The following is a 26251-nucleotide window of genomic DNA, read 5'->3' as shown; positions in this document are numbered from 1 at the left end:
TGAGAATTTAATGACTTCTCATGAAATCCATTTTCCTACTAGATCAGTTCACTTCTGGTTTTATTGCAAAGGACTTCTAATTGAGTTGCTAGCTTTTGTCCTCACCCTTTCCAGTCTAATTGTCAGTAGCAACTGTAAACTGTGTAGTAAACTGTAAAATATATCATATTTCCCTTCTGCTCAGAGCCCATATTGTTATCCATCTTAGTTGAAAGTAACAGCTGAAGTCATCACCTGGCATTAAAGGCCGTGTTTGAGCTTCATGCGACATATACCCTTACCTCTCAGACATTTCCTGTCTGACTCCAGCTCCGTCAGTTCCTGCCATACTAGTGTCCCTTCTGTCTCTTAAACATTTCAAAGCAACTCCTTCTGGACACATTTGTACTCTTTCTTCAGTCCAGAATGCTTTTCCTACTGCAGCTCTTCCAAATTGAAGGTATAGCCCTGTCTCACATGCTCCTTGTTTCATTATTTGTTTCATTTTCCTCCACAGTACTTATCACCATCCAGTATAATATATATTAACATGTATATAATTTATTTTGTGTATTGTCTATCACTCCAATTAGAATTTAGTTCTAGAAAAATAGAGATGTTTGTTTACTGTGTTCTTTGTTCACTATTGTATTCCTGTGTACCTGGCTTTAACACTCTTTAGAATGACTGAATAAATACCTAAAGTTCTGCTACTTTTCTGTAAGGAATATTAATAATTCAGATAGATATACCACTAGTCCTAAATATTTCAAGTTTAATTTTATATGGATTTTTACTATATCCTGATATTTAATTACCCTCACTTTATATCTATTCAATGTTTGCATAAACTAACAGAGAATTAACCTCATAAACTAACACTGACTTTTATACTGTTCTTGACATTGTTGTAACAGAATTATGACTGTAACAACCAGAGAGTTTGTAAACATCATCATCACTCTGAAAATAAAGGTTACCATGTTCTTCGGTTAAATATTTTCTAGACTTCTGACACTTGGTACAGCCAATCACTCCTTACAGCTGTAATATGCTTTATCTTAAAGCATAGTCCTGATGGTTTTTCTTGAGATATCTTTCCTTACAAAGTATTCTATGTCTACAATACTTATGGAATAGAATTGATTTTTACATGCAGCTATGCACTTGTAAGCTTCACTTAGGTGTTAAATATAGCAAAATAATGAAGACTTGGACCAAATAAGCAAACAATAAATATATTTTTTCCAGCAATCATATTCGGAAGGAAAACTGAGAAACTGGTATTTCTAAGTTTATATATGGTAATCATGTGGTCCATAAAATCTTAGCCTTCTAAAATGTATTTTCAAATACATGCTAGGAAAATCTGACAAATGAGAACTTATGCAATAAGGATTATGATTGCTTGTTGTCCTTGATAACCTTGTATTGTCAGTTACAGCATCCTATATTTCCTCCAGATTGTCATGATAATAAAATGAACATCTTTTTTTATTTTTTTGACAATTGTCCATTTAGCCTCTAAGAAACTTAAATGTGACCATATCATGATTGAAAACATTGTACAAAATCAAACATTTTACATTTGAAATGGATTACCTTGCATACTGATAGCAAAAACTTTATGTTCAATTTAAAGTATTTTATCCATTTAAAGAATTGCTTACAAATACAAATCAGTAGTAATATGTAAGACATGACTTGTTTTAGGAAGTTAGAGTAACTTTTTATTTACTTCCACAATTTATAATTGAATTTTATTGTCCAAAGTCATTGGTTTTTAAAAAATAAGTTTAGTACAATGCTTTCTAAATATTTGCTCCTTTATGAACTCCTTCTACGAAGCTCTTTTAAAAATATTTTCATTGCATATCCCTATGACTTGCTTTGTCTCTCTCCATGCAATTCCCATATTTATTTCCTTTTTAACACCTAGATTCTTTATTCCCCTCAAGATGTTCCACATGTTTGTTTTCCTTTCCTAGTGTCATGATATCTTTTTAATAATACATTTCATAATTTTCACTTATTTTTAACTTAGAGAAAATTTTAATACTCACATATGGTCTGTAAAAGGTAATGAGGTTTCTTTCAGAGAAGGGTGATCATTAATTCTGCATATATCAAAGTGAAATGTGTCATCTCTAAGCAAAATATAAGCTCAACTGTGCACAAAGACAACTTTTGTTTGCTTCAATCAGGAACATGCTGTATGGGAAAAAATATTTTTAAACAGGCTATTAAGAAATATTCTCATTTTCTGTTAATGTCTTTGAGTTGCATGTGTGAACAGAACTGTAAGAAATTTCCAATGATTAATTCCTAGTTTTAGCTGACATTCGATGAAGCCTTGCACATTAAAACCTCTTAACAGCTCTCTATAAAGCCTTGGCAGTAGAGCTTATTTCCTGTACCTATCAAAAGCTTCAGATGCTTTTTTTCAAGCTCTATCACTAGCAAGCAATATTGTATAGTTATTAAAATATGGGAATTAACTACAAAATCTGCAAGTTGCAAACAATGTTGTAAATCAACTGAGCAATTAACATGAGATTTTTTAAGTGACTGAATACAAATTCAGAATTATGAAGTTATTATCTAATAACCCAACAAGTGATGTGAATAAATCTTTGGTAATATGAAAATTATCAACCACTAAAACACTCTTCGCCAAGCAGGTCTGTGGATCCTCATGCTAATGCACTTAGATTGATAGACTACAGGCATTCTGTGAAAGCTTCATTTATTCCAGTTGCTGAGGTTTGCTTTTAGCAAATCTGCCATCCAAATGATCGGCAAATAGAATTCTGCAATTTGTTTTTATTTAATAGGCAGACAGGTTTTACCAGCTTAGACTTGGTCTTATACTTATTGAAACTAACTGCTAGAAAAGAAATTTTAAAGGCAGCCTTTTTTTATTTCCTTTTCCCCTTTTTGTTCCCATAATAAAAGACTTAAAGATATCTACATACACTTTGAAAATATGTTAAATAAGCACAGACCATAATCTTATAGTAACTACACTGTTGCAAAGGACCTCTAATCCTTGATTCTGCTGCAATTCAGTCTATGTTTTGCTCTTAGAGTTACTTTCTAATTATACTATTTCCCTTTGCTAAAGCTCAAGTTCCCTACCAAATAAGACAGAAACCTTCATATGGCTTCAATGCCCTATGGTAATCATGTTCCCATTTAACATACATTTTTCATTTATTCTCAAAACCTCTCATCTACTGACCTATCTATCAATGATCATTAACATCAAATACTACTATAATAGGAAAAAATATCAGAAGCTTAGCAACAACATAAAGATTAAAAATTTATTCTGACATTCCGGAGTCATAGAGTCAGAGTCTCATACACCATTTCAAGCATCAAGGACATAAACTTCTGTCTTATTTTGCTATTGTGGTGGTCTAAGACAGCTAGTAGAGCTCTGACAGTTACAAGCTCATTCCAGCTGAAAGGAAGTAGAAAAGACACAAGAAAAGTTGCATAAAGCACCCTGCTTACACCCAATTGGACAGAATTAGTCACATGGTCTCTCAAAATTAGTCACCTTGTCTAAAAGGAGACTATACACATTTATTCTCAGTAGAGCTAAAATTTTTTATTTTTTTATTTTTATTATTAATTTTAATGAGGTGACATTGATAAATCAGGGTACATATGTTTAGAGAAAACATCTCCAGGTTATTTTGACATTTGATTATGTTGCATACCCATCACCCAAAGTCAGATTGTCTTCCATCACTTTCTATTTGGTTTTGTTTGTGCCATTAACCTCCCCAACCCCCCGGGTAACCACCACACTCTTGGCCATGTCTCTGAGACTCATTTTTATGTATCATCTATGTATGGAATCATGATGTCATCATTTCTTTTGGCTCAGTAGTATTCCATAGTATATATATACCAAAGCTTTTTAATCCACTCGTCCACTGAGGGACACTTGGGCTGTTTCCAGATCTTTGCTATTGTGAACAATGCTGCCATAAACATGGGAGTGCATTTCTCCTTTTGGAACAGTGCTATGGTGTTCTTAGGGTATATTCCTAAAAGTGGGATAGCTGGATCAAAAGACAGTACAATTTTTAATTTTTTGAGGAATCTCCAAATTGTTTTCCATAGTGGCTGCACCAGTCTGCATTCCCACCAGCAATGCAGGAGGGTTCCCTTTTCTCCACATCCTCACCAGCGCTTATTCTGTGTTGTTTTTTGATGAGCACCATTCGGACTGGTGTGAGGTGATATCTCATTGTGGTTTTAATTGCATTTCTCTAATGATTAGTGATGTTGAGTATTTTTTCATCTGCCTATTGGCCATCTGTATGTCCTCTTTGGAGAAGTGTCTATTCATTTCTTTTGCCCATTTTTTGATTGGATTGTTTGTCTTCCTCATGTTGAGTTTTACAAGTTCTTTATAAATTTTGGTTATTAACCCCTTATCAGACGTATTGTCAAATATGTTCTCCCATTGTGTAGTTTCTCTTTTTATTCTGTCCTTATTGTCTTTAGCTGAGCAAAATCTTTTTAGTTTGATATAGTACCATTTGTTTATCCTGTCTTTTATTTCACTTGCCCGTGGAGATAAATCAGCAAATATATTTTGCTGCGAGAGATGTCAGAGAGCTTACTGCCTATGTTTTCTTCTAAGATGCTTATGGTTTCATGGCTTACATTTAAGACATTTATCCATTTTGAGTTTATTTTTGTGAATGGTGTAAGTTGGTGGTCTAGTTTCATATTTTAACAGGTAGATGTCCAATTTTCCCAACGCCTTTGTTAAAGAGGCTGTTTTTACTCCATTTTATGCTCTTACCTCCTTTGTCAAATATCAGTTTTCCTCAAAGGTGTGGACTTATTTCTGGATTCTCTGTTTGGTTTCATTGATCTATATGCCTATTCTTATGCCAGTACCAGCCTGTTTTGAGTACAATGGCCTTGTAGTATAACTTGATATCAGGAAGTGTGATGCCGCCCGCTTTATTCTTCCTTTTCAAGATTGCTGAGGCTATTTGTGGGGGGTTTTTTTGTTTGTTTCCATATAAATTTTTGCAATATTTTTCAATATCTTTGAAGTTTGTCATTGGTATTTTTATTGGTATTGCATTGAATGTATAAATTGCTTTGGGAAATATAGACATTTTAATGATGTTTATTCTTCCTAACCATGAGCATGGTATATGCTTCCACTTGTTTGTATCTTCCTTGATTTCTTTTATCAATGTTTTATAATTTTCCAAGTACAAGTCTTTAATCTCATTGGTTAAATTTACTCTTAGATACTTTATTTTTTTGATTGCAGTAGTGAATGGGATTGTTTCCTTAATTTCTCTTTCTGACAGTTCATTGTTGGTGTATAAAAATGCCTCTAATTTCTGAGTATTAATTTTATATCCTGCCACCTTGCTGAATTCGTTCATCAAGTCCAGTAGTTTTTTGACTGAGATTTTAGGGTATTCTATATATAATATCATATCATCTGCAAATAATGATAGTTTACTTCTTCTTTTCCAATTTGGATGCCTTTTGTTTCTTCTTTTTTTAATTTTTTATTTATTCATTTTAGAGAGGAGAGAGAAAGGGAGAGAGAGAGACAGAGAGGGAGAGAGAGACAGAGAGAGAAGGTGAGGAGGAGCTGGAAGCATCAACTCCCATATGTGCCTTGACCAGGCAAGCCCAGGGTTTTGAACCGGCAACCTCAGCATTTCCAGGTCGACGATTTATCACTGTGCCACCACAGATCAGGCACTATTTTTTTTTTCTTGTCTGATTGCTGTGACTAGGACTTCCAGAACTATGTTGAATAAGAGTAGTGAAAGTAGGCACCCCTACTTTGTGCCTGATCTTAAGGGGATTGCTTTTAATTTTTGCCCATTGAGTATGATGTTGGCTGTGGGTTTATCATAGATGGCCTGTACCATGTTGAGGTATGTTACCTGTATTCCCACTTTGCTGAGAGTTTTGATCATGAATGGGTGCTGGATTTTATCAAATGCTTTTTCTGCATCTATTGAAATTATCATGCGGTTTTTCTCCTTTTTGTTTATGTGATGAATCACATTGATTGATTTGCAAATATAGTACCAGCCTTGCCTCCCCAGAATAAATTCCACTTGATCATAGTGTATGATTTTGTTCAAATATTGCTAGATCTGGTTTGCTAATATTTTGTTGAAAATTTTAGCATCTATATTCATCAGGGATATTGGCCTATAATTTTCTTTTTTTGTGTTGTCTTGCCTGGTTTTGGAATCAGAATTATGCTCGCCTAATAAAAGGAGTTTGGAAGTCTTCTTTCCTCTTGAATTTTTTGAAATAGCTTGAGAAGGATAGGAGTTAGTTCTTCTTTGAATATTTGGTAGAATTCACTTGTGAATCATTCAGCCCGGGACTTTTCTTTATTGGGAGTTTTTTGATAACTGTTTCAATCTCATTTGTTGTAATCAGTCTGTTTAGATTTTCTGATTCCTCCAGATTGATTTTTGGAAGATTGCATGCTTAAAGGAATTTGTCCATTTCACCTAGGTTGTCTAGTTTTTTGGCATACAGTTCTTCATAGTATTTTCTTACAATATTTTGTATTTCTGTTGTGTCAGTTGTTATTTCTCCACTCTCATTTCTAATTTTATTTATTTGAGTCCTCTCTCTTTTTTCTTAGTGAGTCTAGTTAAAGGTTCATCAATCTTGTTTACCTTTTCAAAAAACCAGCTCCTGGTTTCATTGATCCTCTGCATTGTTTCTTTAGCCTCTATGTCATTTATTTCCACTTTGATCTTTATTATTTCTTTCCCTCTATTACCCCTGGGCTTTACTTGCAGTTCTTTTTTTTAGTTCTTTTAGATGCAGGGTTAAGTTGTTTATTTGAACTTTTTCTAGTTTCTTAAAGTATGATGTAATGCTATGAACTTCCCTCTCAGTACTGCTTTTGCTGTGTCCCATAAATTATGAGTTGATGTATGCTCATTATTATTCATTTCTAGGAATTTTTTTTTCTTTGATCTCATTTTTTACCCATTTGTTATTTAATAACATGCTATTTAGTTTCCAAATGTTTGAGTATTTTCTAGTTTTTCTGTTGTGGTTGATTTCTAGTTTCATGCCATTGTGATTAAGAAAATACTTGATATGATTTCAATCTGCTTAAATTTGCTGAGACCACTCTTGTGCCCTAACATGTGGTCTATCCTAGAGAATGTACCATGAGCACTTGAAAAGAATGTATATTTTGCTGCTTTAGGGTGAAAGGTTCTGAAGATATCTATTAAATCCAGTTGATCTCGTGAGTCCTTTAAGTCTGCTGTTTTTTTGTTTATTTTCTTTCTTGAGGATCTATCTAGTGATGTTAGTGGGGTATCGAAATCCCCTACTATTAGAGTATTGCTGTTGATCTCACCATTTATATCTATCAAAGTCTGCTTTATATATTTAGGTGCTCCCATATTAGGTGTGTAGATATTTATAATGGTTATATCTTCCTGTTGGATTGCTCCCATTATCATTATGTAGTGTCCTTCTTTATCTCTTATTATAGCCTTTATTTTAATGTCCATTTTGTCTGATATAAATATTGCTACCCCAGCTTTGTTTTCATTTCCATTTGCATGAAATTTTTTTTCCATCCTTTTATCTTCAGTTATTTTAAGGTGTGTCTCTTGTAGACAGCATATGTACTGTTTTCTTATCCATGCAGCTACCCTATATTTTTGATTGGATCATTTAATCCATTTACATTTAAGGTTATTATTGATATGTAGTTATTTATTGCCATTTTATTCTTTAAAGCTAGTATATATCCTCTTTTGCTATTCTTTTTCCTTTTGATCTGTTTACAAGAGGCCCCTTAGCATTTCTTGCAGCATTTGTTTGGTTGTAGTGAATTCCTTGAGGTTTTTTTGTCTGGGAAGCTTTTTCTTTCTCCTTCAATTTTAAATGATAGCCTTGCTGGATAAAGTAGTCTTGGTTGTAGGTTCTTGTTCTGCATTACTTTGAATATTTCTTGCCATTCCCTTCTGACTTCAAGTGTTTCTGTTGAGAAGTTGGATGTCATCTTTATAGGGGCTCCTTTGTAGGTGATAGCCTTTTATTCTCTAACATCTTTTAATATTTTCTCTTTATCACTTACTTTTGGTATTTTAATTATGATGTATCTTCCTGTAGATTTCTTTGGGTTTCTCTTTAATGAAGTTCTCTGTGCTTCTTGAACATGTGAGACTTTTTCCTGCCTCAATTTAGGGAAGTTTTTAGCTATTATTTGATTGAACAAAGTTTCAATTCCTTGTTCTTTCTCTTCTTCTTCAAGAACATCTATGATGCAGATGTCATTTCTCTTCATGTTATCACAGAGCTCTCTTAGAGTTTCCTCATCCATCCTGCTTTTAATTCTTTCCGTTGTGTTCTTCAATTGTGATATTGTATTTGTCATTTCTGACTGATTCTTTTTTATTATTTCAATTTCCTTTTTTATATTTACTATCTCTTTTTTTTAAATAAATTTTTATTAATGTTAATGGGATGACATTAATATTTCAGGGTACATATATTCAAAGAAAACATGTCTAGGTTATCTTGTCATTAAATTATGTTGCATACCCCTCACCCAGAGTCAGATTGTCCTCCGTCACCCTCTGTCTAGTTTTCTCTGTGCCCCTCCCCCTCCCCCTAACTCTCTCCCTCCCTCCCTCCTGCGTACTCCCTCCCCCCACCCCTGGTAACCACCACTCTCTTGTCCATGTCTCTTAGTCTCGTTTTTATGTTCCACCAATATATGGAATCATGTAGTTCTTGTTTTTTTCTGATTTACTTATTTCACTTCGTATAATGTTATCAAGATCCCACCATTTTGCTGTAAATGATCTGATGTCATCATTTCTTATGGCTGAGTAGTATTCCATAGTGTATGTGTGCCACATCTTCTTTATCCAGTCTTCTATTGAAGGGCTTTTTGGTTGTTTCCATGTCTTGGCCACTGTGAACAGTGCTGCAATGAACATAGGGCTACATGTGTCTTTACGTATCAATGATTCTGAGGTTTTGGGGTATATACCCAGTAGAGGGATTGCTGGGTCATAAGGTAGTTCTATTTGCAGTTTTTTGAGGAACCACCATACTTTCCTCCATAATGGTTGTACTACTTTACATTCCCACCAACAGTGTATGGGGGTTCTTTTTTCTCCACAGCCTCTCCAACACTTGCTATTACCTGTCTTGTTGATAATAGCTAATCTAACAGGGGTGAGGTGATATCTCATTGTAGTTTTGATTTGCATTTCTCTAATAACTAATGAAGCTGAGCATCTTTTCATATATCTGTTGGCCATTTGTATTTCTTCCTGGGAGAAGTGTCTGTTCATGTCCTCTTCCCATTTTTTTATTGGATTGTTTGTTTGTTTGTTGTTGAGTTTTATGAGTTCTTTGTAAATTTTGGATATTAGGCCCTTATCTGAGCTATTGTTTGAAAATATCAGTTCCCATTTAGTTGGCTGTCTATTTATTTTGGTATCGGTTTCTCTTGCTGAGCAAAAACTTTTAATTCTGATGTAGTCCCATTCATTTATCTTTGCCTTCACTTCTCTTGCCATTGGAATCAAGTTCATAAAATGTTCTTTAAAACCCAGGTCCATGAGTTTAGTACCTATGTCTTCTTCTATGTACTTTATTGTTTCAGATCTTATATTTAGGTCTTTGATCCATTTTGAATTAATTTTAGTACACGGGGACAGGCTGTAGTAGAGTTTCATTCTTTTGCATGTGGCTTTCCAGTTTTCCCAACACCATTTGTTGAAGAGGCTTTCTTTTCTCCATTTTGCGTTGTTGGCCCCCTTATTAAAGATTATTTGACCATATATATATGGTTTTATTTCTGGGCTTTCTATTCTGTTCCATTGGTCTGAGTGTCTATTTTTCTGCCAATACCATACAGTTTTGATTATTGTGGCCCTATAATATAGTTTAAAGTCAGGTATTGTAATGCCCCCAGCTTCATTCTTTTTCCTTAGGATTGCTTTAGCTATTCGGGGTTTTTTATAGTTCCATATAAATCTGATGATTTTTTGTTCCATTTCTTTAAAAAATGTCATAGGAATTTTGATGGGAATTGCATTAAATTTATATATTACTTTGGGTAATATGGCCATTTTAATTATATTTATTCTTCCTATCCAAGAACAAGGAATATTTTTCGATTTCATTGTGTCTTTTTCTATTTCTCTTAGCAATGTCTTGTAGTTTTCGTTATATAGGTCCTTTACATTCTTTGTTATGTTTATTCCTAGGTATTTTATTTTTTTTGTTGCAATCGTGAAGGGGATTGTTTTTTTGAGTTCATTTTCTAATATTTCATTGTTGGCATATAGAAAGGCTATGGACTTTTGTATGTTAATTTTGTATCCTGCAACCTTACTGTATTGGTTTATTGTTTCTAGTAATTTTTTCGTGGAGTTCTTTGGGTTTTCGATGTATAGGATCATATCATCAGCAAAAAGTGATACCTTTACTTCTTCTTTTCCAATATGGATGCCTTTTATTTCTTTGTCTTGTCTGATTGCTCTGGCCAGAACTTCTAGCACCACATTAAATAAGAGTGGAGAGAGTGGACAACCCTGTCTTGTTCCTGATTTAAGGTGGAAAGTCCTAGTTTTATGCCATTTAATATGATGTTGGCTGATGGTTTATCATATATGGCCTTTATCATGTTGAGATATTTTCCTTCTATACCCATTTTGTTGAGAGTCTTAAACATAAAATTGTGTTGTATTTTATCGAAAGCCTTTTCTGCGTCTATTGATAAGATCATGTGGTTTTTGTTCTTTGTTTTGTTGATATGGTGTATTACGTTAACCGTTTTACGTATGTTGAACCATCCTTGAGATTCTGGGATGAATCCCACTTGATCATGATGTATTATTTTTTTAATATATTGTTGTATTTGATTTGCCAGTATTTTGTTTAGTATTTTAGCATCTGTATTCATTAGAGATATTGGTCTGTAGTTTTCTTTTTTTGTGCCATCCTTGCCTGGTTTTGGTATGAGGGTTATGTTGGCCTCATAAAATGTGTTTGGAAGTATTGCTTCTTCTTCAATTTTTTTGGAAGACTTTGAGTAGAATAGGAACCAAGTCTTCTTTGAATGTTTGATAGAATTCACTTGTATAACTGTCTGGGCCTGGACTTTTATTTTTGGGGAGGTTTTTAATAGTTTTTTCTATTTCCTCCCTGCTGATTGGTCTGTTTAGGTTTTCTGCTTCTTCATGACTCAGTTTAGGAAGGTTGTATTGTTCTAGGAATTTATCCATTTCTTCTAGATTGTTGTATTTGGTGGCATATAGTTTTTCATAGTATTCTACAATAATTCTTTGTATATCTATGATGTCTGTGGTGATTTCTCCTCTTTCATTTTGGATTTTATTTATTTGAGTCCTGTGTCTTTTTTCCTTGGTGAGTCTTGCCAAGGGTTTGTCGATTTTGTTGATCTTTTCAAAGAACCAGCTCCTTGTTTTATTGATTTTTTCTATAGTTTTTCTGTTCTCTATTTCGTTTATTTCTGCTCTGATTTTTATTATCTCCTTTCTTCGACTGGTTTTGGGTTGTCTTTGTTCTTCTTTTTCTAGCTCCTTAAGGTGTGAAGTTAAGTGGTTTACTTCGACTCTCTCTTGTTTGTTCATATAGGCCTGAAGTGATATGAACTTTCCTCTTATTACTGCTTTTGCTGCATCCCAGAGATTCTGCTATGTCGTATTTTCATTTTCATTTGTCTGTATATATCTTTTGATCTCTGCACTTATTTCTTCTTTGACCCATTCATTTTTTAGAAGTATGTTGTTTAGTTTCCATAATTTTGTGGGTTTTTCCTCCTCTTTTTTACAGTTGAATTCTAGTTTCAAGGCTTTATGATCAGAGAATATGCTTGGTACAATTTCAATTTTTCTAAATTTGCTGATACTATCTCTTTATTTAGGTGTTTGTAATGACCATCTATTGTTGTTCTAAGCTCTTTGAACATCCTAACAATCATAATTTTAAACTCTGCATCCAGTATTTTGGTTATGTCTAACTCATTCAGTTCATTCTCTGGGGATTTCTCTTGATTCATTTGGGTTGCATTTCTCTGCCTGCCCATTTTGTCTGTGTATAAGAAGAATTTGGCCACTGGAGTCCAATAGGTGTTGCCTCTGTGTTCCCTAGGTGTGGTCTGTCTGTAGGCCCACCACCCCCTCTACCTTTGCTGCCTAGGGCATTGGGTTATGGGCATTGCTGGCTCTGGCCTGCTGCAGCTGTTGCTGTGGTTTCTGCCTCTTCTCCTTGGGAGGGGCTGTTCACGTGCCCAGCTCTACAAGCCTCGGCGGCCTCGTCCTTTGCTCCACCGCCACAGGTGGTGTTGCGCACCGGACAGGGGCCACAGGCCTTGGCACCAATGGCAGGGGTGAGCACCTTTGCTCAACTGTGGGTCTCCACCTGTTCCCAGGCTTCTGCACCACCCCTATGGTCAGAGACAGTTCACACGTAGGGCCTCAAGCTCGGCACTGCAGGTTGGGCAATGCTGTGCATCCGTGGGCCCTTGCTCAGCAGCAGATCTCCACCCATTCCCGGGCTCCTGCATTTCCCCTGCAGGCAGGGTTGCAGGCTGCCCTGAAGCTGAGCCAGACCACTTTCGTGCATCCACTCCACCCCCACTGGGCTAGACTGAGCTCACACCAAGCCTCAGGTGTGGCCTGCTGGGCTTCAGCCCTCGCCCATGAAACCACGCTTCTATGTCTCACTGCCACCCGCCCTCCTGCAAGCCGTCAGCAGTGTGGGTGGGGGAGCTGCAGATCAGACCATAACGCTCCATACTGTAGTTCTGAAAGCTTCCTCCTTCTAAGCGGCTCTGCTCTGAGTGCCATGGGAGAGCTAGTTTGGCTGGTGTCCTGCTTCCCTTTGCTGGTATTTCTGGTTCCAGGGGAAATATTCCCTTCAGCCCAAGGGTTAGAGTGGTTGTCCCTCAAAGTGTTTCTCCCTGTGCCTACTAGATTATGCTCTCTTCCTGCTACTCCAGTCCTCTCCTCTCTTCCCCTCCCCCGGAGCCCTGGGTGGGTGGTTGTGAAATAGGTTTTCTGTGTGGTCCCTTTAAGAAGAATCCTGGGTCTGAGAAATTTGTTTCTTTCTCACAAACAGTATCCTAACTTGTTTCGCAGCTAAATATTGTCCATACGCCTTTTCTAGGCTATGGGACTGCAGGCTGGGGCTTTGTTCCTGGGGCCCAGGTCCCTCTACTCTCTGCTAAACTCTCTTCCCTCTATGTAAGTCTCTCCGGGCTGCCATTTGCTCCTGAGCTGGGAAGCCCTCTCTGCATTTTCGCTTTTCCTACCAGTCTCAGTGTGGCTTCTTCAGTGTTCCTTGGTTGAAGAGTCCTCTTAGTTTAGTTCAAAGTTGGTTTTTTTCCAGATTATGGTTCTTAAAATTAAGTTGTAATCCACTTTGGTTCTGGGAGTTGGAAGTTGGTACATCCGCTTCCTCCGTTGCCATCTTGCCACTTCCTAGAGCTAAAATTTAAAAAAAATTATAATTAGTGAAGACAAGAAAAGCTGCTACTGGAGAACAAATAGCTTCATTCTTTATCTAACTATTCATCTGCTGATTTACTTTACAGAAAAGTACTATATAAACAGTTGGCCCTAGCAGATTGGCTCAGTGGTAGAGCATCGGCCCAACATGTAGATGTCCTGGGTTCAAGTTCCAGATTCAATTCCAGTCCATGGGCACACAGAGGAAGCAATTATGTGCTTCTCTACCCCTCTCTCTCTCCCTTCTCTCTATGTCTCTCTTCCCCTCCCACAGCCATGACAGTTGGAGCAAGTTGGCCCCGTCACTAAGGATGGCTCCATGGCCTCACCTCAGGCCTAAAATAGCTCAGTTGTTACAGAGAAATCACCCCAGATGGGCAGAGCATGCCCTATAGGGGGCTTGCCGAGTAGATCTCATTTGGACACATGTAGAAGTCTATCTGCCTCCCTGCTTCTTACTTAAGAAAAAATTTTTAGAAAAAGATATAAATAGTTAAGCAAACCATATTTTTAAAAATAGAAAACATCAAACATAGTTTAGAAAAATCAAGATTTTAAAAACATTACAAATATCACGATACCAACATAGTTTTTGATGAGCATCAAACTTCAAACTGATCTTCTTGGTATCCAAAGTGAAAAGGATATTGAAATAATTGATTACATTGTTTTCATTATTTAAAAAATACATTACTAAATCAAAGTGAAGCTCTCTTGGCTCTGAACAATTTAAAAATTTATCTCATGGTAAGTTTTAAGAGGAAACAATATTATGGTGGACAGTATTGCTACAGTAGATGCAGTAATTTTATAAAGCATTCACTTAGTGTTTGAGTAAAATCCAAAAGCAAAATATTATTTTACAATGCAATTTTGTGAGTCCCTAAAAAAAATGATCCAAAGATAAAAACTCAAAATGTTTTGGCTTAGACTCAAGATAGATTTTAACCTGCCCAGAGTGCTGGATGGACTATTATTATTCACTATGAATGGCTATCTGTTAATATTATTGTTATTTTTGAACAAGATAAGGAAATGAAGGAATAGATCATCTAATTTTTTGTAGTCTTCCAGCACTTTTCAAACTATTGAGTTATCTTAACAACAGGTATTCTAAAACACCTGTAAGGGCCTATTTCTTACCTGTAAGAGGACAAAAACAAAAAAAGAAGCAGTGGAAGCAGAGACCAATTTTTTGAATTTATAAATTACACAATTACCAAGTAAATAAGGGGATTTTTTTATAACAATGGTAAAGAAGCTATTTTTTGCAATGAACTATGTATTTATATTCAGATTTCAAAATTGCTTAGCAAATAACTCTTAAAAATGTGATGTAATAAATTGTATATTCTTAGAAATTTTTGATCATTTCTGAAAGTTTTATATATAGTATATCTGTTAAAATATTATTTTACATATTTTTGACATATATAAATAATAAATGCCTGAGAATAGATACAATGAATTTATGGTTTTCTTAATACAATTTTACTATTGATGAATCCATGATTAGTACTGAGATGGCAAGGAAAATGCATCATAGCTGCTGAAATTTTATAGCTGCTTTCACCTAATTTTCATATGGTGGTATAGTCAGAGAATGTTTATCTCAGTCAAGAATGGACTGCATATACAAGAATGGTCCCATGAAAATATAATGTAGCTGAAAAGTTTTTATTTTTTAGTGACTGTCAAAAACATCTTAGAGCAAAGCATTACACATGTTTGTGGTGATGGTGTAAGCCTACTATGCTGACAGCTATATAAAAAAGTATAGTATATACAATATGTACAGTACATAACACTTGATAATAAACATCTACATTACTTATTTACTTAATACCTTTTATTATTATTTTACAGTATACTCTTTATGTTTAAAAAATGTTTGCTATAGAACAGGATGCCACATTGTACCTGCAGCAGCCTCATAATTCTTGTAGTTACCAAGTGTGTTGATTACACCACTTTCTCTTGGATTTGATTTAACTCATGTTGTTTTGTACAGTAACATGATGTACAAGCTTGTAGCCTAAGAGCAATAGGCTATACCTCAGAGCCTAGGTGTCCATTAGGCTATACCATCTGAGTGTGTGTAAATGTTGAACGATGTTGTTTGAATGATGACAAAATCACTAAAGGGCACATTTCTCGTATGTGTGCTTGTCGATAAGTGGTGTGTGTCTGTAACTAAATATAAGTTGAAACAAATTGAGTAATTATATTGATTAATAATATACTACTTTATCAACACACAAGTTATATTTCTAATTCTCTCAAAGTGCTAAAGCAATTTTTAGACTATAAGCAAAACTCTTTGAAAAATTAATCATTGCTTTTAAAGAGCCATATAGATTAACATAAAGGATATCTTGTATTTTCCTGTAGGAAGAACCTTTTGTAATGGTCTCTGAAAATGTCCTGGGTAAGCCGAAGAAATACCAGGGTTTCTCCATTGATGTTTTGGATGCCTTGTCTAACTACCTCGGTTTTAACTATGAAATTTATGTTGCACCGGATCACAAGTATGGAAGCCCACAGGAAGATGGAACATGGAATGGCTTGGTAGGAGAACTAGTCTTTAAGGTAAGTATTTATTTACTTATTTAATTGCTTATTGTTTTTATTTGTTTGTTTATTTATTTATTTATTTATCTATCATATGTCTAAAAGTTGTATTATAAACCTGAGAAACTCATTTAATATAAGTGCAAGACAAAGCATTAAGTGCTGGTGTTGAATGCCAAAGTCTTAGCCAATACTATTTTATGAACTTTGTAGAAAGAAGAATTAATGGCAAAATAAGGCTAGATTTTAGAAAATTTTCTATGATAGAAAAGTACCTAGAACAGGACTTATCATAGCCAAATTTATATTCCAAACATTTTGGAAGTGTATTGTACATGATGAAGTCACAATGCTATTTTCAAACATAATTCATGTCATTGTTATCCTTTTTTTTTTTTTTTTTTTTTTTTGTATTTTTCTGAAGCTGGAAATGGCGAGAGACAGTCAGACAGATTCCCGCATGCGCCTGACCGAGATCCACCCGGCATGCCAACCAGGGGCGACGCTCTGCCCACCAGGGACCGATGCTCTGCCCCTCCGGGGGGTCGCTCTGCCCCTCCGGGGCATCGCTCTGCCGTGACCAGAGCCACTCTAGCGCCTGGGGCATAGGCCAAGGAGCCATCCCCAGCGCCCGGGCCATCTTTGCTCCAATGGAGCCTTGGCTGCGGGAGGGAAAGAGAGAGACAGAGAGGAAGGAGGGGTGGGGGTGGAGAAGCAAATGGGCACCTCTCCTATGTGCCCTGGCCGGGAATCGAACTCAGGTTCCCCGCACGCCAGGCTGACGCTCTACCGCTGAGCCAACTGCCAGAGCTCATTGTTTTCCTTTAAAAATACAGTGTTATGGTAATAAATAAAATCATGATCACTTAAGAACTAATCATTTAGTTTTAGGATATAAATATATAGGTAAGTAAGTCTATCTTATTTTTTATCTTTTTTTTTCCCAATTCTTGGAGAAGTGGTTAAACTTCTCTTATTTCTTAATATAGATTTTGGTAGGTTTCCTTCATTTTGTTGAAGATATTTGATTAGATCTTACACATTTTTAATTATTACATCTTCTTGGTTGTTAAATAGTCAGGTTTAGATTATAATTTACTACTTGATTTATATGTGTCCTATTTTTTCCCTGTGTTTCTTCTTTTCTTGCCTTCCTTTGGGTTATTGTTTGATTTTATTTTCTCTTTTGGCTTTTTAGCTGTATTTGTATTTTTTTATGTGTTTAAGTCTAGAGAACATAATATGCACTCTTATCACATTTTATCTAGTTTAATATTATACCACTTACATTAAAGAAATAATAAATTTGCAGCAATATAATTCAATATATACCCTCATGTTATTTGTGCTGTTCTGGTCATATATTTATATTTTATAAACTCCAAAGTAAAATGCCATAGTCTTTTATATAAACAATCAGTTGTCTTTAAAAGGTACAAATAGGGAAAAAAAGACATTTTCCAGTATCCAACCACTTACCTACTAGTTCTGAGGCTCTTTATTTCTTTTTACATATGTGAGCTCTTACCTGGTATAATTTACTTCAACATAAAGAACTTCCTTTAGAATGTCTTGAAGTGCAGGCCTACAAGTGGCATATACTCTCAACTTTTGTTTACCTTAAAATGTCTTTGTGAACCTTCCTTTTTAAAATAATAGTAGTATATATCAAAATCTATGCCTGACCTGTGGTGGCGCAGTGGATAAAGCGTCGACCTGGAAATGCTGAGGTCGCCGGTTCGAAACCCTGGGCTTGCCTGGTCACGGCACATATGGGAGTTGATGCTTCTAGCTCCTCCCCGCTTCTCTCTCTCTGTCTCTCTCTCCTCTCCCTCTCTCTCCTTTCTATAAATGAATAAATAAAATAATAAAATAAGTTAAAAAAATATATTAGGACATTTAAAAAAAAAAAAAGACTGTGAAAAAAAAATCTGAGTTGACAGAGTATTATTTATAGATACTTTTTGTCTTTGTGTTTTCAAATAGAGATATTGCTGGTTTCGATTAACATTTAGTAAGAGCACTGAGAGTCTCAGAGATAGTTACTTATACTCAAAATATACTTTGCTTCATACTTTTAAATTGTCTAAGGGAAAATTATGAATAAAATCTTATTTCTAAAATCAAGACTCCTATTATTAGCACCATGCTCTAACCAACTGAGCTACACATCCAGGGTGATTTTAAATGAAGAGCAACCTTTTATTTCAAAAATCAAAATAAATTTATCATTCCACAACATTTTATGCAATAATAAATTTTTAAAAATTGAGATATAATTGACATACATTTTATTAGTTTCCGATGTATAACATAATGATTTTCTCAATACATATATTGAAAAATAATCACCACAATCAGTTTAGTTATTATCGATCACAACACATAAAAGTTTTTTTTTTTAATGTTCATCACTTTAATGATGCCATTCTATTGTCTTTTGCCAAATACTGTTTCTGATGAGAAGTTGATCATTATTTTTACCTTTGTTCTTTGGATTTTTGTTTTTAGTGTTGGGTGGCCATTTCACAATTCTTTTTCATTTTTGATATTTAACTATGATGTATCCAAATGTGGTTTTCTTTGTATTTAATCCTGCTAGGGGCTCACTGAGCTTCTGGTTTGTTTCACAAAATTTAATAAATGTTGAAAATTATTTTTACAGTCTTTTTCTACCCTTTTTTCTTTTTCCTCTCAAGCTGAATCTCACAGAATATTTATTTATTTTTTAAGATTTTATTTATTAAATTTTCAGAGAGGAGAACAAGAGAGAGAGAGAAAGAAAGAGGGAGAGAGAGAGAGAGAGCGAGAGAGAGCAGGGAGAGGAGCAGGAAGCATCAACTCCCATATGTGCCTTGACCAGGCAAGCTCAGGGTTTCAAACTGGCGACCTCAGTTTTCCAGGTCAACGCTTTATCCACTGCACCATCACAGGTCAGGCTGAATCTCACAGAATATTTAAGTAAGATTTCTTAATGTCTCTAAGTCATTGAGGTCTTAGTTATTTTATTAGGTTTCTATTCTTTTTATTTATTTAGTTAGTTTTCCAAGTGCTTTCAGGTTTATTTTTTTTTCTTTTTTTTTTTTTTCATTTTTCTGAAGCTGGAAACGGGGAGAGACAGTCAGACAGACTCCCGCATGCGCCCGACCGGGATCCACCCGGCACGCCCACCAGGGGCGATGCTCTGCCCACCAGGGGGCGACGCTCTGCCCATCCTGGGCGTCGCCATGTTGCGACCAGAGCCACTCTAGCGCCTGAGGTAGAGGCCACAGAGCCATCCCCAGCGCCCGGGCCATCTTTGCTCCAATGGAGCCTTGGCTGCGGGAGGGGAAGAGAGAGACAGAGAGGAAAGCGCGGCAGAGGGGTGGAGAAGCAAATGGGCGCTTCTCCTGTGTGCCCTGGCTGGGAATCGAACCCGGGTCCTCCGCACGCTAGGCCGACGCTCTACCGCTGAGCCAACCGGCCAGGGCCTGCTTTCAGGTTTATTGATTCTTACTTTTCAATCTCCAATTTTTCTGTTAAATCCATTCAACAACATTTTTATTCTACATGAATTATTGTTCAGTTCTAGAATTTAAACTCTAAAAAACTAATTTTCATTTCTTTGTTGAAATTCCCTATTTTTATAGTCATGATGGCCATCTGTTCTTATCAGTCTTTGATAATTTTTTATTATACTGGCTGCTTCAAAGTCCTTGTCCTTACAGGTCAACATCTCTGCCATCTTAGGATAAATTTATATTAACTGTTTTTTTTTGTTTTTCTGTTAACCATGCATCACATTTTCATTTTCTTTTCATGCTGCTTCTTCACATGGTTGGAGCTGAACACTGTGGTTGATCCATTGTTGAGACTTGAGAATCTCTGAAAGTGAATATTTAAAAGGATTGATATTTGTTTTATCAGGCTGTTAAATTATGTTTTCTCTGAACTTGTGGATGTTTGGTTTTACACATTGCTAAAGCAGGTTTTTTATTTTATTTTTCTTAATTCCTAGGATGATTCCCTTGGTGGTGGTAATTTCTTTATTTTTAACCATAGTTTTCTGGAGTTCCTGTGGAAAGGCTGTGGTTCTCATTAAGACATTCTAATTTAGAGGGTCTCAAACTGTAATCTCCATCTCCGGTGTCATAGACAGCAATTATAACCTATTGTTTACAGCTCTTTCAGCTTTAGGGCTGTTGCTTTTTTACTAATTTTCTTAGAGTCATTCTTATATGTGTGCAGTTTAGAAGTCAGCAAAGGATTTGAGGGCAGTCTATACATAGATTTGGGGGCTTCTTTTTTTATAATGATTACACTATTGATTTCTGGCTACCCTGCTGCCTCAAACTCCTTCCTCTAACAAATTAATAAAATTCTGAGTTTCTGCTTGTACTCTAACTGCACCTTGTCACCCAAACTGAGGTCAGTTCTCAGTGAATAACACAAATAAAAGTGGATCTCATTGCATGTAGTAACCATTTTTTATTTTTTATTTTTGGTGAGAAACAGACAGACAGGAAGGGGGAGAGATGAAAAGCATCAGTTTGTTGCAGCACCTTAGTTGTCTACTGATTACTTTCTCATGTGTGCTTTGACAGGGAGAGAGGGCTCCAGGCAGGCCAGTGACACTTTGCTCAAGCCTGTAACCTTTGGGCTCAAGCCAGCAATCATGGGATCATGTCTATGATCCATGATCAAGCCAAAACAAAGTTATTTTTATCTTATAAAACTTTAATCTGACCAATTTATTTAATGGTTCAATTACATATGAATTTTTTTAAAAACTTTATTTTCAATATTTTTAATAGCCTGAGCAGGCAGTGGCACAGTGGATAGAACATTGGCTTGGAACACTGAGAACCGCGTTTGAAACCCCAAAGCCACCAGCTTATATGAGGCTCACTAGGTTGAGCATGGGGTCACTTGCCCGAGTGTGGGGTCATAGACATGACCCCATGGTCGCTGGCTTAAGCCCAAGGTCACTCACTTGAGCAAGGGGTCACTGGCTCAGCTGGAATCCCCTGGTCAAGGCACATATGGGAAAGTAGTCAATGAACAATTAAGATGCCACAACAAAGAATTGATGCTTCTCATCTCTTTCCTTTCCTGCTATTTGTTCCTATCTGTCCCCTGATCTCCCTCTTTCTTTCTCTTTCTCTCTCTCTATTTCTCACTAACATATATATATATTAAAAAGTGGAATGATTAATCTTCATTCCTCTTATTAAAATAATTATAATTTACATTTCTTTATTGTAAACCGACACCCAATGTTCTGTCTGTATAATGAAGACATACTGCCAGATCTAACCCAGATAAGCAGTTATGTCAAAATAAGGGTAAAGCAAGAAAAAGATATTATACCAATTTATATTATTATATAATCTTTAAGGGTTACTATGCTAACAAACATCATTTGCTAAATGCATTCTACCAGTAAAAAACATTACAATTAGTGTAGTCTTGCTGCTACTTTAGTTTGTGTGTTTGCTCCAGTTGAACTTTTGAGACATGCTTCATACCTACAAAGTGAGGAGTGTGAGTTTGTCAATGCAAATATCACTTCCAAGTATAATTTAACATTTTTTAAATTTATTACATAACTACCAAGTAAGCAATAATATGTTGTTCTTCATAAACCATCAATTTAATTGTTTTCATTTGTGTGTAAGAGCATGTATTTATTGTGTGATAACTTAAGTTCCCCTGGATCCTTATATAAAGTAAGAATTTAGGCTTAAATAAGTTAACTGAATAATGTATGTTTTAGCCAGAAAAAACCTATAAAGCTATTTATTGCATCCAGATTTTTATTTTAATCACAAGATATTTAGCCATTGTGACTAGGCTTTGGAAACATTTATTAAGCAATGGGAGGAGGATAAGCCTACATTAGATGTTTTGGAGTAGGCATAGAGATAGGAGAAAAAGTGAGAGACTGTGGTGCTGTGAAAGGCGAGGGGAGATAACATTTTAAGAAGGAAAGGATAGTCACATTACACAATGACTGCCAAGATGTCAGGGTACATAAAATTCACCTTGCAGCCACTATGGAAATGAGTATGGAGATTCCTCAAAAAATTAAAAATCGAACTGCCTTTTGACCCAGCTATCCCACTTTTAGGAATATACTCCGAGAACACCATAGCACTGTTTCAAAAGGAGAAATGCACCCCCATGTTTATTGCTGCATTGTTTAAAATAGTGAACATCTAGAAACAACCCTAGTGTCCGTCAGTGGATGAGTGGATTAAAAAGCTTTGGTACATATATACTATGGAATACTACTCAGCCATAAGAAATGATGACATCAGATCATGTACAACAACATGGATGGACCTTGATAACATTATACTGAGTGAAATAAGGAAATCAGAAAAAACTAAGAACTTTATGATTCCATACATAGATGGGACATAAAAATGAGACTCAGAGACATGGACAAGAGTGTGGTGGTTACCTGAGGGGGGGAGGGGGGGAGGGAAGGGGCACAAAGAAAACAGATAGAAGGTGACGGAAGACAATTTGACTTTGGGTGATGGGTATGCAACATAATCAAATGTCAAAATAACCTGGAGATGTTTTCTCTGAACATATGCACCCTGATTTATCAATGTCACCCCATTAAAATTAATAATAATAATAATAAATGGGTAAAAAAACAAAATAAAATTTAAAAAAATTTACCTTAACTATTCTGACTATTACTAATTGAGATGTAAGTTCTAAATTTCAGTAATTTAAAATAGTGATTCAATTGTACAAATAATATGCCATAAAATAATAACAAAATGATTTAGGTTATCCAACAAGAGACATTATTTTAAAACTTTACCAGGCTTATTAATCACTGTAAAACAGAATAACACCATTGGAATTACTAATAATATTCTGACAGAGGTCCAGAAAAGTAATTATTGTTATACATTTTTATTAGGATAAACATTTTTTTTGAATCTAAATATATTTTAAATAACAGTATTGCCAATGAATACCTCCATTCATGATAATGAAACTTCTAAAATTAACAAGATTGTCTGTCTTTATAAGGAAAAACCTAAATTAAAAGAAAGTTTCTTTGTCAGAATGATGATTAGGGACAAACTATCACATTAAAAAAGAGCCCAAGCAGAAATATGGAAAGTTTCTGAGTTTGATTGTTCCACAGTGATTTCCAGGGGTGGAACTAAGGCTTCACAGTTGGTTGATTTCAAGTTAAAGGGCATCCCTGTTAAACTAGAAGTAGGGTTTAGTACATACATAACTTTTAGAGAGCAAAATGTAGCAAAAGAGAGCAAATGATAGCCTATATATTTAGATGGAGTCTATTAAAAAACTAAAATTATAGTAATTTGCTTCATTTCTTATGTACTTCATTACTTTTATAACTTTCTACACTTAGTATGTTCTTAAAACTTATGAGAACACAGATATGGCCAAAATATGTTTCAGTGTGGAATAGAAAAATGAGAAATATGTTTTGGCCAGTATAGGAGCAATTGTTATAAAGGTGAGTTAATGTGATTGATAAATTATTTTCTTCTGGTTTCAAAGGGAAAAACAGAAGTGAGAAGACCACAGAAAACTTTAAATAGGAAATAACCAGTACATTAAGTTTAAGGTAGAAGTACAAAAATAAAAATAAATAAGTAAATAAAAAAGAGAACTATGAGTTTAGAGAGCTGGATGTTGTATTATATAGTTTCTTCTTTGGGTCACATTCTTTTTAAGTCAGCACCTTTCAAAATGGGATAGTCATACCTTAGGTACTAGAAGTCTTTTCAAAGGGTAAACCAATACAGGTAGATTGTTAGGAAATAAATTTCCATATTCGCTTCCTATAAGTAATCTTTTTAAAAAAAGATATGCCTGAAAACATGACTCTGGTTATTCTTATTTCCCTGACCCTTTATACAATCACCTTCTTTTAGTTTATAAAATAAGGGCATAGTTGCCTCACTAGGCAGTAGTGCAATTGATAGAGCATCAGTCTGGGATGCTGAGAACTCAGGGTCACTGGGGTCATCCAGCTTGAGTGTGGGGTCACCGGCTTGAGTATGGGATCATAAACATGACATCATAGTCACTGGCTTGAAGCCGAAGGTCACTGGCTTAAGCAAGGAATCATTGGCTCAGCTGGAGCCCTGCCCCTCCAGTCAAGGCACGTATGAGAAAGCAATCAATGAACAACTAAAGTATCACAACAAGAAGTTGATGCTTCTCATCTCTCTTTCTTCCTGTCTGTCTATCCCTGCTTGTCTCTCTCTCTTTCTTGCTAAAAAAGTAAAATAAAATAATAAAATAAAATAAAAAGGGCATCTCTTTGGTGTATGCAGAATCTTCTTAAGACGTGTGATTCTAAGGGCAAATATTCTCTGATGCATCAAACTAAGGGATAATGGTAACACTGGTGTTGCTACAATTTTTTTATAAGACATATAGTTTTGTATGAAAAATATAACAATCAAAAGTAAAAGAAAGAAGAAGAGCTTACTTTATGTGTCAAGTGCTGAATCATTAAAAAATTTTTTTTGATAATAGAACACAATGATTTTTTGAGCATGGAAGGATTTCAAAAAATTGAGTGACATGGCTAAAAAAACAAATGTTTGGTTTTTTGTTTTGTTTTAATAGATTGTTATAATTTTTTATTTTATAGAAACTTTTTAAATATAAATGAATAGATGAAAGTGAAAAAGGTTTTTCAAAACAACTGCATTTAGCCACATAGGTTTCCTCATTTGTATAGTTGACAGGAAGTTCAAGAACTCTTTAGTTTTAAAAGGTAACAATATTTTCATCATGAATATTTTAATTTGTTAATGCTTTCAACATAGAAAACTTACATGTACCTGGGGATTTTATAGGTATTTTTAAATACATGCCAATTAGTGCAATAATCAAGGCACTGTGAATAAATGCAAGTACATATGAATAAGATAGTGACATTTATAACAAACATTCATTTATATTTATAGTCATCGATATAACAATTATTGATGATCTCTATGTGCTATCAGCTTGTTAGGCACTAGAGACACAAAAATAAGTAAAACATGGTTCTTGACCTTAAGTACATCTTTGCTCAATGGGAAACACAAGCATTGAACCAGATAATTACAAGACAGTGAAGAAAGTGTAATGCTAGGGGCATGAATGGAACACTGAGAAGCCCTGGGGATAAAAAAAGGGTAAACTTCTTAATGGAGGAAATATGTATGGCAATGACAGAATAACAAGTAGTACACATCTAGGTAAAGTGCGATTGACAGAAAGCAAAAGATATATATACTGACAGAAAAAAAGCTTAGACAAAAGCAGAAAGGTGAAAAACAGAATGGGAAGCTGGCCAAGATTTTAGGAAGTATTTATAGAACTCCAAGTGAGAAGTGATGAGACTATGTCTTAAGGTACTAATTATATGAATATAGTTAAAAATATGGAATTAAAGGCATAAATGAGGTAGGATGAACAGAATTAGGGACTAAGGTGAAGGGAAGGGAAGATTGAAGGATAATTTATAGATTCTCTGTATAAACAAATAACAGGATGATATATAAGGAATTATAAAGGAGATTGCTAAAAAAGATTTAGAAGGGAAAGCGATGAAGTCAGTTTAGAGTAGGATGAGTTGGATGTGCCAGTGGGATAATCAAAGATATGTAGAACTCTGAAGCTCAAACCAAAATGCTCAAAAATAGACACACATCTAGGAGCTGTCAGCCTAGGGGTGGAAGTTGATAAAGTGAAAGTGTTTAAAATTGGCAAAAAAGAATACACAGTAAGATTACTAGGCTAATTTCAGGATAAAGCCCTAAGAAAGACAATATTTAAGAAATGCCAAAAGAAAAGTTTTTGAAGAAAAAATAATAGAAAATAAATAAGTTGGGGAAGAATGATTGAACCATGGGAGAAGAGGTCAGTTAGGCTAAAGCTTTAAAAAACTAATTTGTGGGCCCTGGCCACGTGGCTTGGCAGTAGAGCATTGGTCTGGCCTGTGGAAGTCCCGGGTTCAATTCCTGGCCAGGGCACACAGGAAAAGTGCCCATCTACTTGTTCACCCTTTCCTCTCTCCTTTCTCTCTATCTCTTTCTTTCCCTCCCACAGCCAAGGCTCTATTGGAGCAAAGTTGGCCCAGGCACAGAGGACGGCTCCATGGCCTCCAC

At 35.3% G+C, this 26251-nt stretch overlaps 1 protein-coding gene across 2 annotated transcripts in view; it reads left to right on the top strand.

Annotated features, from left to right (window-relative positions):
• The window catches only part of GRID2 (glutamate ionotropic receptor delta type subunit 2), a 1655975-nt gene that overhangs the window by 1246640 nt on the left and 383084 nt on the right, over positions 1–26251 (top strand). For both annotated transcript variants that reach the window (XM_066279539.1, XM_066279540.1), the window contains one exon: positions 15921–16118. In XM_066279539.1, the coding sequence (XP_066135636.1) occupies positions 15921–16118 (198 nt within the window). The remainder of the gene's footprint in view (positions 1–15920; positions 16119–26251) is intronic.

This window comes from Saccopteryx bilineata, chromosome 5 (assembly GCF_036850765.1).
Source record: "Saccopteryx bilineata isolate mSacBil1 chromosome 5, mSacBil1_pri_phased_curated, whole genome shotgun sequence".
In the NCBI taxonomy this organism is placed as follows: Eukaryota; Metazoa; Chordata; class Mammalia; order Chiroptera; family Emballonuridae; genus Saccopteryx; species Saccopteryx bilineata.
The sequence above is the reverse complement of the archived record's forward strand: the minus strand, read 5'-3'. Positions and strand labels throughout refer to the sequence as shown.